The 14889-nt window shown below is 35.1% G+C and overlaps 1 protein-coding gene across 1 annotated transcript; it reads left to right on the top strand.

The window, feature by feature from the left end:
- Positions 1–5901: 5901 nt before the first annotated feature.
- LOC108466096 (bifunctional protein FolD 1, mitochondrial-like) lies at positions 5902–7810 on the top strand. The gene is made up of 3 exons (XM_053030845.1): positions 5902–6230; positions 7045–7212; positions 7422–7810. Exons 1-3 carry the CDS (start codon positions 5967–5969, stop codon positions 7590–7592), a joined length of 603 nt encoding a protein of 200 aa, XP_052886805.1. The 5' UTR covers positions 5902–5966; the 3' UTR covers positions 7593–7810.
- The last annotated feature ends 7079 nt before the right edge of the window (positions 7811–14889 follow it).

Raw genomic sequence — 14889 nt, 5'->3', positions numbered from 1 at the left:
AATTATACATTTCAATATCAATTTCACAATAGTCACAAATCATTGTAATCTCAATTCAATATCAATATAATAACAAATAATACTCAATTCAATTCCATTTTATTCAATTCAACACCACAATTATCCAATATTCAAATATCATATTAATCACCTTAATATCTTTTCATACAGATATAATCAAAATTCAACAATTAATAATTAAATTCAAATTATAGAAATACAAACCGTATTTTTTCAAGTTACTTGTTGTTGACTTTCTCTTTCCTCTTTTCAGTCGATGTCTCTGGTTCAACGTTAGCTATGGAAATTTAAAACAATTAAAATTTATCAATACAACACAATTCACTACAATTATTTCAATTTCTATTCAACTTTTGAATAAATTCTAATTTAATCCCTAACCAAAACTAATTTAATTTTCTTTACAATTTATTCTCTATTTTTCATTCAACTATCACTTAAAACCAATTTCAACTCTCTAATTTCACCATAAATCCCTAATTTATTCTCTATCTTTCAGTCCTTTGTGTGTTTTGTAGCTAATACTTTCAGATTCTGCCGCATAAGATTAATCCCAGCATGATGAGGCAACATCTTTTGATTGATCACATACTAGGATTATGTTTTCATTGTCATGGTATGGGGCAAATTAAGGGATTTTCCCTTGGCCTTTCCTTGGGCACTTCAGTAACTCCATAGACCGCTTTTGGCTCATTATGTCATCCTACATCTCTTACTACAGTGCCATCTAGGGCAGACTGTTTGCCCATGACACACCTATTTTAACATCATTGACTGCATGAATGCTATAGCCTAACCTCGTTGATGGGGTATCCTCCTAATATAGCCCAAAGTTTCTCCCTGTCCCTTTGATGTGTGCCTTCTAGTCTCACATCGATTCTTTGTCTTGCTCCGGAGATACCTTTCTCTTGTAGTATATGTATCGCTTGAGTGTACACCACTTCTCTGGAAGATACAATCTAGATGTGAAAATAAAATAGAATAAAATAAATAAAAATAAAGAACACATAAATTTTACGTGAAACCCTTTCGGAAAAAAACCACAGCAAGAGGAGAAGAAAATTCACTATGTCGAAAAATTTTTACTCAAATACAAGAGGAATAAACTATGTCTATTTATAGGCTTGCAAAGCCATATTCTAGTAGGATTGAAACACCTTATCCTAATCAATATAAAATAGATGGAGTTTAATAAGGTTTAAAACCTTATTCTAAAATAAAATAAAAGAAGTCTAGTTCTATATGGATTTTACTTTTATTTTATTTTCCATCGTATTTTATTTAAATAAGAATTTGGGTCACTTAATTCTAACAATCTCCACCTTGACACAAATTCTCAATGAACAAGTTCTTCATCGCGAACTTTCAATAAACAAGTTCTTCACCTCTTCCAAAAACCCCTTAAGGGTTTAACTTCAACAATGAACACCAACCAAGTCTAAGCAATGCTCAAACTTGGTTATAGGAAGTGACTTAGTCATCATATCTGCAGGATTTTCATGAGTGCTAATTTTGCTCACAACAATATCACCACGAGCAATAATATCACGAACAAAATGATACCGAATATCAATGTGTTTTGTTCTCTCATGAAACATTTGATCTTTTGTAAGAAAGATGGCACTCTGATTGTCACAAAATACTGTGCTGATTTTAAGGTCTTCATTGAGTTCACTAAATAGTCCCTTTAACCAAATAGCTTCTTTACAAGCCTCAATAATCGCCATGTACTCACTTCAGTGGTAGACAAAGCGATCGTAGTTTGCAAAGTGGCTTTCCAACTAATTGCACAACCTCCGATTGTAAAGACGTAACTGTGAGAGATCTTCTTCTATCAAGGTCTCCAAGAAAATCAGCATCAACATACCCTATAACTCCATCTTTAGTTCTTCCAAACTGTAAGCAAACATTAGTAGTGCCTCGTAAGTATCTTAAAATCCACCGAATCGCTTTCCAGTGTTCTTTACCGTGATTCGCCATGTATCGCTAAGCGCACCGATCGCATATGATAAACGGACGTGAACAAACCATAGCATACATGAGAGATCCTATCGCACTAGAGTATGGAACATGTGACATGTACTCAATCTCATTATCGATTGAGGAGATAAGGCCGATGAAAGTCGAAATGGGTGCTAAAGGAGTACTAATGTGCTTTAGCACTCTGCATATTGAACACGCAAAGAACTTTCTCAATGTACCCCTTCCGACTTAGGTACAATTTACTTGCTTTTCTATCTCGAGAATCTCCATACCAAGTATCTTCTTTCTTTGGTCCTAAATCTTTCATCTCAAATTCTTCACTTAGTTGGGTTTTAACCTTTCTTATCTCTCTTTATCTTTTCTTCGCTATCAACATGTCATCAACATAAAGAAGTAGATACACAAAAGAACCATTCTTATTTTTCTTAAAGTAGACACAACTGTCAAAACTACTTCTTTTGAAATCATGAGAAGTCATAAAGGAATCAAACCTCTTGTACCAATTGTCTTGGTGATTGTTTCAAACCGTAAAGGGACTTTTTCAGCAAGCAAACATAGTCCTCTTTTTCGAGACTATAAAACCCTCCGGTTGTTACATGTAAATATCTTCCTCAAGTTCTCCATGCAAAATGCGGTTTTACATCTAACCGCTCAAGCTCCAAATCATGCATGGCAACAATACCAAGCAAAGCTCGAATCGAACTATGCTTAACAACCTGGAGAGAACACATCTGTGAAGTCCACTCGAATTTGATCAGTAACCCTTTGCAACAAGCCTTGCTTTATATCCGGGTTCTTCAACTCCTGAGTCCCTTCTTTCTTTTAAACACCCATTTACAACTAATGACCTTTTTACCTTTAGGAAGTTTTACAAGATCCCATGTTCGTTTTTGTGGAGTGATTCCATCTCCTCTTGCATAGCAAACATCCACTTTTTCGAGTCTTCACACTAATCGCCTCGGAATAATTAAATGGCTCTTGATTCGCATCTATATCTTCACCACATTTAAAGCATAAGCAACTAGATCAACCTCGGCATACTTCTTTGGAGGTTTAATTTCTCTTCTTGCCTGCTTTTTGGCGATAGAGTATTGCGGTGAAGAAGCAACTCTATTCTCAATTTTGTCTTGGCTTGAGGAGTTGATTCGTATTAATCGATGCTCCACCGCTTTTGGTTTTCTTTATTGGAAGAGTCTTTAAGAGATAAGTTAGGTAGCATAGCGTTTCATCAAAACAACATCTCTCGCTAATCACAACTTTTCTATTTTCAGACACCATAACTTATAGCCTTTTACACCACTTTATAACCAAGAAAACGCATTTAATGGATCTCGGTTCCAATTTTCCATTATCAACATGAGCATACGCAGGACACCCAAAATCTTTAAATCGAATAATTAGCGGGATTACGGACCATACCTCTTGTGGAGTCTTTTTCTCAATGGCAGCGGATGGAGATCGGTTGATCAAAAACATGCGATGAGAGGTCATACGCCCAAAATGACTTCGTAAGTTGGCATTTGACAACATACATCGAACCTTCTCCATGATCGTTCGTTCATTCGCTCGCAACGCCGTTTTCTTTGTGGAGTATGACGAATCGTCAAGTGTCTCATGATCCTCCGACTTGCACAATCTATTAAACTCATCGAGCGTAACTCTAAGCCATTATGCATGCGGAGGTATTTTATCTGCTTTTCCGTCTGCTTTTTCAATCATAATTTTCCAAGACTTAAATGTGGAAAACACATCGCTTTTCGCTTGGGAAGAACGCCCAAACTTTTCTAGAAAAATCATCAATAAAGGTTAGCATATAATTAGCTCCACCTCTCGAAGGCACTGGACGGCCCTACGGATCGTAATGGATATACTCCAACGTTTCCTTCGTGTTATAGATTCCTCTAGTGAATCGAACTCTCTTTGCTTCCCAAAACACACGGTGCTCACAGAAATTCGGTTTGCAAATTCCTTGCCCATTAAGAAGTCCTCTTTGCTTAATTTCGCCATGCCATTCTCACTCATATACCCTAGGCGATATGCCAAAGTTTAGTAATATCATCATCGACAAGGAAGAGGAAGCGGCAATTGCATCACGATAAAAGAGAACCTCGTAAAACATATAACTTGGCAATCTTTCTTTGCCCTTTCATCACAACAAGGACCCTTTGGAAATCTTTAAAACCCCACTTTCATTTGTGTATCTGCACTTTTGAATCAAGAGTACTCAACGAAATTAAATTTCTTTTCAATTCGGAACATGCCGCACGTCACTAAGTGTTCGACAACTCCATCAAACATCTTAACTTTAATTGTTCCAACACCGCGATTTTACATGAAGCATTATTTCCCATCAAAACAACACCTTTAGATATCTTGTTTCATAAGTTGTAAACCAATCCCGATTGGGACTCATGTGGAAGGTGCAAACTGAATCAAGTATCCACTCCTCGCCACTTTAGAATCATTGATGAAGCAACTAGAAGTTCACCATCGCGTAGTCTTCTACAACATCACTTCACCGAATTTTCCGGTTGTTTTCCCTTTTGATTCGCAGACCTCCTTTTAATCTTATTTTGTAGCTTATAGCACTCAGATTTAATGTGCCCTTTCTTCTTGCGAAGTTGCAAGTTTTACCTCTGTTTGAAGATTTCGATCTACCCTTAGATTTACCACGAGGATTCCGTTCTGTGTTCTACCACGATCATCATCAACATTCCGGTCTTGTCTCCCACGAACAATGAGACCCTCTCCCGAGAGTTGGGTTTAACCACAAGATGCTTCATCTTATCATACGAGGTTAAAGAATCATAAACCTCATCAACCGTGAGAGACTCATGGCTATATAAAATCGTGTCTCTAAAGGTTGAATAAGACGGGGCAACGAACAAAGTAGAATCAACCCTAGATCTTCCTTATCATCTTGAACCTCCATGGCCTCCAAGTTTGAGAGAATTTCTTTAAACACTTTGTTAAGTGTTCGTGTCTGACGCACCTTCCTCCAAACGATGAGCATAAAGACGCCGCTTCATATGCAACTTGCTTGTTAGAGTTTTCGACATACATATTTGTTCTAGCCTCTTCCATAATGCAATGCGTTTTCTCTTTCATAACATCCCGCAAAATTTCGTTGGACAAATGCGGATGTAATTGTGTTAATGCCTTTCGATCCTTACGCTTCTTCTCTTCATCTGTTAATGTCGAAGGCATCTTATCTATCCTAGCAGGGCATCCTCTAGATCCATCTGCAAGAAGCGCTTGCATCTTAATTTGCCACAACGCAAATCGGTGTTGCGATCCAACAATGAATTTCATACTTCAAAGACGCCATTACCGTGATCGAGATGAATAACCCAAAGCTCGATACCAATTTGTGAAAAATAAAATAGAATAAAATAAATAAAAATAAAGAACACATAAATTTTACGTGGAAACCCTTTCGGAAAAAAACCACAGCAGAGAGGAGAAGAAAATTCACTATGTCGAAAAATTTTTACTCAAATACAAGAGGAATAAACTATGTCTATTTATAGGCTTGCAAAGCCATATTCTAGTAGGATTGAAACACCTTATCCTAATCAATATAAAATAGATGGAGTTTAATAAGGTTTAAAACCTTATTCTAAAATAAAATAAAAGAAGTCTAGTTCTATATGGATTTTACTTTTATTTTATTTTCCATCGTATTTTATTTAAATAAGAATTTGGGTCACTTAATTCTAACACTAGATTTGGGTGTTCCTTTTTCCCCTTTTTTCCAATATGCTATACAGCCAGTTTATAAAGAATTATCTAATCCCCTATTGGAAGATAAAATCTAGATTTGGGTGTTCTTTTTTCCCCTTTTTTTCCATTATGCAACACAGCCAGTATATAAAGAAATATCTAATCCTCAACTTTGTCATGGTCTTATTCAGTTGTAATACTATCTTGAATTTTACAAGAGAACCCTCAATGTTCTGCAAATGACTTGTAAAAGTTTCCTGGTACAGCATTTGGATGAGGAGAAGATTTTGAATCTGGTGAGTTTAGAAAAAGACGTGGATGGCTTCCATCCAATAAATATGGGGAATCTCTCCATGAGAGGAAGGGAACCGCTCTTTGTTCCCTGCACACCTAAAGGTTGCCTTGAGTTATTGCTTCGATCTGGTGTGGGAATAGTGGGAAAGAAGGCAGTAGTGATCGGGAGAAGCAACATTGTAGGATTGCCTATAGCATTACTACTGCAGGTAATAATCTATTTTATGCTTACATTACATATGTTTCATAAATATATGAAGAGGTAAAAGGAAGTTGATATGATATGAATGTATCGGGCAGTAATCCCTATTTGAGTGGCTTAGTAAGCATCTTTCCTCATGGTCTTTGTTTCAGCATATGAGTAAACTGCCTTACTACTGCAGGTAATAATGTATTTTATGCTTACATTACGTATGTTTCATAAATATATGAAGAGGTAAAAGGAAGTTGATATGATATGAATGCATCGGGCAGTAATCCCTATTTGAGTGGCTTAGTAAGCATCTTTCCTCATGGTCTTTGTTTCAGCATATGAGTAAACTGTCTTTCTATCACTTAGAAACACACTTTTCTTGTTATCTCCATCCTCTCTCCCTCAAGGCAACACCTTGTATGCTGAAATTGGGATTTCCTTTTTTTTTTTTTTTTTTACTCCTAAATTTATTTGTTTGCCTTGCTTTTCTTTCTTTGATATTACTTTGTTGTTTTCTTAGAATGGTCAGGGATCGATCTATGTATTAACTAGATACGTAGTATCCACTTCTTGAGCAGTAAATAAAAATAGTTTTGACCAATGAGAAGATAAAATAAATCTTTATTTTCTATATTCACACATTTCACCAGTGTCCATGTTGATGGTACGTGTAAATCTTTATATTCCAAAATTTTATTGAGAATATTTGTATTTTAATTCTTTCTAAGTTACTTTCCTATAATTCTCATAGGTTTAAGAACTGGTTCTGTTTAACTGTATCCACTTGTTATTTTACTAAGTAAGCTTATTTTACTGAAATTGTTGGGCAGAGGCACCATGCAACCGTCACAACAGTACATGCTTGCACGAAGAATCCCGAACATATCACATGCGAAGCTGACATAGTAGTCACAGCAGCTGGGGTACCTAATATGATTCGTAGTAGTTGGCTGAAGCCGGGTGCAGTTGTTATTGATGTTGGGACTTGTCCAGTTGAGGTAAAATTGCTACTGTTTCACTGATTTGCTTTACGTTAATCCACTTTCATTGCAGAAACTGAATGGAAAAACTTTGGGGAAAGTAGTTTGATTAGGAAACTATAGCGTAAACTCATAAAGTAGGTTCTACGACATTCATTGTCCATTCCAATGGTTATGATATCACATAAAGATGTAGTCTTAAAATGATTGGTGGATGAGGACTGCAGGATCCCAGCGCGGAGTATGGATACCGTCTTGTAGGAGATGTATGCTATGAAGAAGCATTGAGGATAGCATCTGCAGTTACTCCAGTACCCGGAGGAGTTGGACCTATGACAATTGCCATGCTTCTGTGCAACACTCTTGATTCTGCCAAACGGCTGTATGGCTTTACGTGACCAGCAGCTCTCATTATGAATGGCTCGCAATTTATTTAGTATCTACAAAGCATTAGCTTGGTTGTATTTTACGGTTTCTTCTCATCATTTTTGCAGTCCCCATCTTACCTTAACAATCAACTAGGGAGTACGGACTTTTTTGTCTCATTATTTATTCTTTTTGCTTTCATTTTCTAAATAATTGGTAAATTGCAAAAGCAAATTATTAGGAAACAAAATGGCTTATTTACATGATTTCTCAAGTAGTATTATGATTATATATACCTATTAAAAATAACTTGCCACCATTAACACAATTAGAGCTTCTCTAATTTCGTAATTAACACAATTAGAGCTTCTCTAATTTCGTAATTTTGTACTATTGACTTTGGATTTTTTACTTTAATTACTTAATCTTTTTAATTTTATTTTGATAAATTGATGAAATTAAAAAAATGAAATGCAATGAAACAACCCAAAGTGGAAATTTTATATATTTACTTTTATGTTAATTATATTTAAAATATTATACTAGTTGTGCACAAGTTGGGAGTTAGTAAGTTAGACTAGTTGTGTTGGAATAAATGTGATGGTCTTTAGGTATTGAATGCAACTATACATGTTAAATAGGTGTGCATTAGATTGATATATGCTAAAATGGTTATTGCATCGGTAAGTGTTGAATTGTTACTTGGTTTAAGTAGTTAAAGTATGTATTTAGTTAGTTCAAGCTATCTATTTACTGATATTGGAATGAGATATATAAAATGTCATGAACTAAAGATGTTGATTATGTTTTTACATATCAATTGGATGTGTTTTAGCTTGGTATACCTTTGGAATAAGTGATGAAGTGTTTTGGTATCATTTAATTGTTGGAAAGTTTGCATTTTTGACATTTTGGCAGGATGGTCTCTGAGACATATTGGTCATGTCTCGAGATAGTATGATAAAAAATGACCAAATGGTATATTTTTGGAAAGTGATCTTGAGAATGTTTGAACATCCCTTGAAACATGGTCTGTACAGTCTCGAGACAAAAATTTTATTGTCTCGAGACAAGCCAACCTCAAACCAAAAATATATTTTGCCTCGTTTTAGGTATCGAGACAAGAACCCTTTAATCTCAAGACATTTAAACATCGAAGCTAAAGGTCGAAAACAGAGGAATTATGTCTCGAGATCTGTCTCAAGACATATTATTAAATTTGGTAACTTAAGTTTGAATTTGAATTTTAACTCCGTAATTGACCTCGTTTAATTCTGAAACATTTTATGTGAGATATTTGTTATGATTTAATTATGTTTGTTCATAAAATTAAGTATGTATGGAATTTGCTATAATTGAATGTCAATATTATTGTTGAATTAATTGGAAATAGCCCGAGTTGCTTCGACAATATAATGTGACATCATGCATTCAGATCCAACGACCAGATCAAGTATAAGGCATCACATCTACACTAGCGGTCTTGATCATGTTGTTACTGAAATTCCTATTGCAATTGAATTTACTTTTGTAAATTACAGAGCTATTTTAAAGCTGAAAGACCTATGCGGGTTGGCATTTAGGTTTGGGGCTTGGTATCCCCTATTAGGAAGGGGTATCTGAGGTATGAACTGTAATATCCCAATGAATGGATGTATTAGGGATCATACTGTTGTGGTGTGAAAGGATTGTGAGGATTTTGATATTGCGGGGTAAAGTTCTGTCCAATTTGGTTTTGGTAACCTTTGTAGTTTGTAAGTTTTGATTGTTTGAAAAGTTTGAGAAGTTTTAAGGGTTGGTAAATTTTGGTTCGTTGAGATAATTGTTGTTGTTTTTAGGATATGCCACCGTTCTTGATTCTAGAGGTCGGGAGTGAGTCTGTGCTCTTCGCACCAATTGTTGATATCAAATAAAGGTTACGATGGTTGGTGACAATTCACCTAGTAAGCAGAGAGCCTTAAAAGGTGTTATGAGTTCTTAGGTAAAAGAAAGGTAGTTGGAGGAGGTCCTGGACTTGTGGGTCTTATTGAGAGGCACCGTTGGTCCTTCCCAAGGCACCTTGTGCCCTATCCTCGTTGGTCTCGTTTTTTCTAAAGCTCAACCGACCTATTTACATCATTTCTCCCTAAGCATGGATTATTCTGTCAGGACAATAAGTAAATGTGGTGTACAGATCACAAACGTGTCATCCTTATCAAGACCATGAGACTTTAAGTGTGTGTTTACCTGGTTTGTAAGGTTGAAGGTCCCTAGGTCCTCGCCAATAAGATCTAGTTCCTCATAGGTAATCTTAGATCATAACCAATTCCACGATGAAGGAGATTGCTAGGTGAGCTTCTAATGAGCTCACAAGGTATAGGTATAACAATAGTGATATTATAATTACTATTATTAGCTTCAAGTAATCTAAATGTTGCATTTTTTGAGCATATAATGCCACTTATAGTATAACTTTTTAAAGCTAATCAAAACACTATTTGATCATTTATAAATCATACATAGTCACATATTAATATAAAGAAGAGGTTGTTTGCACCATTTAATGAACAATTACACCATAACATAATTTAAACTAGACTTGTTCAAGGGTTGGGCTGCCCGTCCAAGCCTTATCCAAAATTTGGAAGGGTTTAGATAAAAATATTATGCTCGAAAAATGGGTTTGATAAAAAAAATTAGGCCCATTTAAAATATGGGTCGAGCTTGGGCTTGAACATTCAAGGCCAAGCTCGGCTCGATCCATTTTTAAGTTTATAATACCTTATATTATGTTATCTTTATATATTATGTAATTTATAACACATTAAAAAATAAACTTCTACTAAATATATAATATTACTCTAATGTAAATATTAAAATAATGTTAAGATTACTAAATATAAATTTTCTATAAATAAAAAATAAATTATTAAATATTAAATTAAAATAATATAAATATCTTTAAAATTTTAAAATAATATGGGTGGGCTTAAAATGGGATTGAGTTAATCTTTTGCAAATATGTGCAATTTTAGCAAAATTTTAGGCCTATATTTTTGGGTCGGATCAGGCTTGGACAAATATAAAGTGTATTAATATCATGCTTAGGCTCAGCCCACCTCTAGGTTAAACTTGATAATCACAAATTGGAGAATAGAGATTTGGTTTTGTAAATTAGATATCACATGTTGGAAAATATTATTGCTATCACTTATTGATTAATAGTTACTTTTTTTACTCTTAATTTGGGTTTAATTCACGATTTGGTTCTCGAAGCATACTTGTTTTCCCACTTTGGTACCTAAATTTTTTTTTGTCTCATTTTGGTACATTAAGTATCATTTTGATATATATATTTTGGTCCAATTTTTAACGTGGTTTTAAAAAAAAAAGGTGGCCAACGAAAACATGCCATATGGCATTTTAATTAAAAATATATTTTAATCACATATTTATATATCAATTTTAAAAAATTATAAAATATAAAAAATTTAGAAAAGTATAAAAATAAAATTATAAAAATAAAAATCATTAATTCCATAAAATAATTAAATGTTTTTAACCTAAAAATCTAACAAAATTTATTGGTTCTTCATCATTTTTATCATGTTCTTCATGTGAGGAAAGAAAAGATGTAACAGTGTATACCTGACTCGATCATTGAGTTCAGGTACTTGATGATACAAAGTCCCAATTAACTTAAATAGATTTTAAGTTCTATTCTTGTGACATTCTTAAACACCCACTTTATACATCAAACTATATTAAGAAATATAAGTTTTAAAAGTTACTGTCTTACAATCTTAGCAGTATTTACAATTCTAAATTTAAACTTTAAATTATTTTATTCAACGTAATCCTCGAGGCGTGACCTCTAAAGGAAACCTCTTTATACACATGTATGACTCTCACGCCTATCCTACAAATTTGGCGGTGTTAGGCTTGGTCCCTCCACTAGATGTCCTAGTCAAACAGTTGTCCTGTAAACAGGCAATAAGCATATAAGTTCAAATGAACTTAGTGATATTTTGTAAAACAACGTTTTAGCAATAATTTTGAATCTTTAAGAAATGAAGTTTTAGGCAGAGATTTCATACTTCCTGTTTATTCTTGACCTTTCGTGGATTTCCACCAGCATGGTCGATGCATGTCCTTTTTTCCATAGCTCACTACTAGCTGACTTATTTTCTATCTTAGACATATGCATGTCCTTTACAATAACGGATTTCTACGTATTGGAAAATTCCCATCTTATTTCAGTTTATTTCATGCCTCAACAAACTTAACTTTTACTATTATCTCTTCACTTGGATATAGAGTTCATGGCCTTTCACCGGTTGTCCTTCATTTTTGTTCTCTTTAAATTTGGATCCTTACCCTGATCCGTTACTTTCTAACGGGCTGTCCACCCAAGGTAGTCCATGGCTGAGTTTTTCTTCTAGATGCCTCATGTGGTCTAACCAACGCTATCTAGTCCTGATCAAACATTTTTCCTATTTGTAAATTCTTGATACATTCTATTAATCTGACCATTCGAGCGATCATTATCCCCGGGTGAACCTCGGCGGACTTACTTGTATCTGGCTACCCTTTTTCACCCACAAATCCTTAGATTTAGGTTTCGCTTGGGCATCTCATTATCACATCAATTATGGTTTATTAGCCAAAAATCTACGGACTTATCTAGTAGACATTTCATAACTCTATGTAGCTTTTCCCTCTTAGTTCCTTATCAATGTTAAAGATAGCATAATCCTATTTTTGTTTCTTAACAATTTAGCGGGTTCTTAACAATGCCGCTCACCCGTGATCCTAGATGCGCCATATTCATCCAATCATACTACTCTCTATGTGAGTCATACAACATTCTTCCTTTCTTTGTCCTGTCAGCTTCCTGGTTCACTGTCATGTGGACATTTATCTATTACCATAGTCAAGCCATGGTCTTACCCACGTAACCCCCATGTTTACTGTCCTAGCGGACTCCACCTATTACCATAGTCGAGTTATTATCTTACATATATAAACCACATGTTTAATGTCTTAGTTAACTACCCATTTTTGCTGTCCCAGCAGACTCTTTTGGTTGCCTTAGCCGAGCTAAGATCTTACACCTCGTAACCCTATGTTTAACGTCCTAATAGAATTTATTGGTTGCTATAGTCGAGCTATAGTCTTACACTTGTAAACCTTTTCTAAGGTGCCACCCCAAATGACCTTATAACCATTACCATGGTGTCGCCCCGGAGGACTTTATTGTCATCGTGGGGTCACTCCATAGAGTTGAGGGACAATTACAGTGTCACTCTAGCGAGCCGGTCAATAATTTTCATTGCGATGTTGCTTCATAAAGTCGATAGACTGTTGTCACGGTGTCCCTCTAGCGAGCCATAACATTCCACATTTGCTACCCAAGCTCCCTTGGATTCCCATTTCGATCCGTTTATTCTTCTAATGCACCAATTAATCCTATCTTCATCTACCTCATCAAGGTAAATACCTCCGCACCTTGCATACATTAAAACATGTATTTCATGCAATTCATTATGGTAGCTAATTCAACATACAATTTGCCATCCTTCTATTCATCCAGACATAACTAAGCAATATTTAATAAACAAATTTGCAAGAGTGTTTGCACTTACAGTATCATGCATACAAAGCTTACTTATCTTCCATGCTCATACGCTATCATGATTTTAGGCACAACTCAGAGCAGGCACGGACGTAATTGAAGTAAACAACATTACATCATCAGTCACCCAAAAACAAAGTACATAAACTCACCTTAAATCCTTCCTCTTTGTCAACTTAGCTTGTCCCAACGTCAGAGCCTCCTTCGTCCTGGAAGCTAAGCATGACAACCATTTATGTCGGTTAACTTGAGATCATTTAAACCTTAAAACCCAAAACCCAGTTTACAAAAACCTATTAGGAGTTATAGCCCTGTTTCTTTTCTCAAAATCTCGAGCACAGAAAGGTCAAAAAGCTTATCAGTTCCTCGATTTCTCTATATCCAGACTTCACTTCTCACAACAACAGCTCCATGCAGAGCTCTCTTGATCCTTCTCTTCTTCGGAGCAATTGAAGAAGCCATTGTAGGCGATAAAGAGATTACCGGCTAAATTTTGGAGAATTCTGTAATACCCCTACCCGTATTCATTGCCGGAATAGGGTACGAGGCATTAGGAGTTCTTAATTAAATTTTTTTATTCAATATAGCCCTTTTATAAATATCTAACCTTCCCGTAATATTAAATCGAGACCAATCCACATCAACCAAATCAATTCAACATATTTTCATGATAGATTCATGCATTTATATAAGATAACATCATCACATATCTATAACCAGGTTTGTTAACCATACTAATGGCTAACTTTACATTCATTTCACGTTAACATTTACTTTGTTAGCTTATACATGCCATTGATTTCCAAAATAAAGTTTCTTTATATACCGAAATCCTGAGGTTGACAGTGTGATGTGTCTCCGACCAAATCCGACCTCCGAGCTTTTAACACTACAAAACAGGGAAAAAGGAAATGGGGTAAGCACTTCGTGCTTAGTAAGCTCATGTAACAAGAATTATACTTACCTAATATTTTCAATACAATACAATAAACATCCATATATCCATTCAATGCATTATTACCCTAATATGCACAAACTCAACATTCAAGTTAGTACAATAATTTCCATGTACCAATAATATATACCATGATTGATGTACTCATCAATACCATGATTTTCATTCCCTTATTATTTTCCATATTTATCCCGTTGAATTTATCAGAATTTCGATGGATTTTTAGAGGTACACTTTTAGTGTACAATTCCGGGTCCGTCAATTCATATTCATGTGCGCACATTTCCATTTTAGAGATCACACTCCCGCGAACCTCAACCTTGCAGCGGGATTACCAGTCCAGGCTAAATCCTCAGTAATATAAACTCATAGAGTATTGTCGGGATTACCAGTCCGAGCTAAATCCTCGCAACGACAATTACTCTAATGAGCTTGGATCTGAATTACAGTCCAAAGCTAAATTCAGACCCTAATTCGGATTACCCGTCCGGGCTAAATCCATTTTACACATACTCTTCGGGAGGGCTATATCAAGATAGGATCACCCATCCGGGCTAGATCCTTTTTACCATCAATTCCTTTTCAGCGATCCATCGAATTTTCCTTTCATTCAACCGGGATTTCTTCCCATTTTATCAAATATATTAATGTTTCATTAATTTTCATACAATGAACACTCAAATCATATTCACATCAATAACATACAATCTCAAGCATTTAAGAATATAATTCAAGTTACACGAACTTACCTTGATACTTG

Source organism: Gossypium arboreum, chromosome 7 (genome assembly GCF_025698485.1).
Source record: "Gossypium arboreum isolate Shixiya-1 chromosome 7, ASM2569848v2, whole genome shotgun sequence".
In the NCBI taxonomy this organism is placed as follows: domain Eukaryota; kingdom Viridiplantae; phylum Streptophyta; class Magnoliopsida; order Malvales; family Malvaceae; genus Gossypium; species Gossypium arboreum.
This window is presented reverse-complemented; position numbering and strand designations above follow the sequence as displayed.

Excerpts from the sequence above, each read along its gene's own strand:
- LOC108466096 (XM_053030845.1), top strand. The coding sequence starts at position 5,967 with ATGACTTGTAAAAGTTTCCTGGTACAGCATTTGGATGAGGAGAAGATT. Across the intron at positions 6,231-7,044 it reads CTATAGCATTACTACTGCAG|AGGCACCATGCAACCGTCAC; the intron begins GTAATAATCTAT and ends ATTGTTGGGCAG. Across the intron at positions 7,213-7,421 it reads TTGGGACTTGTCCAGTTGAG|GATCCCAGCGCGGAGTATGG; the intron begins GTAAAATTGCTA and ends TGAGGACTGCAG.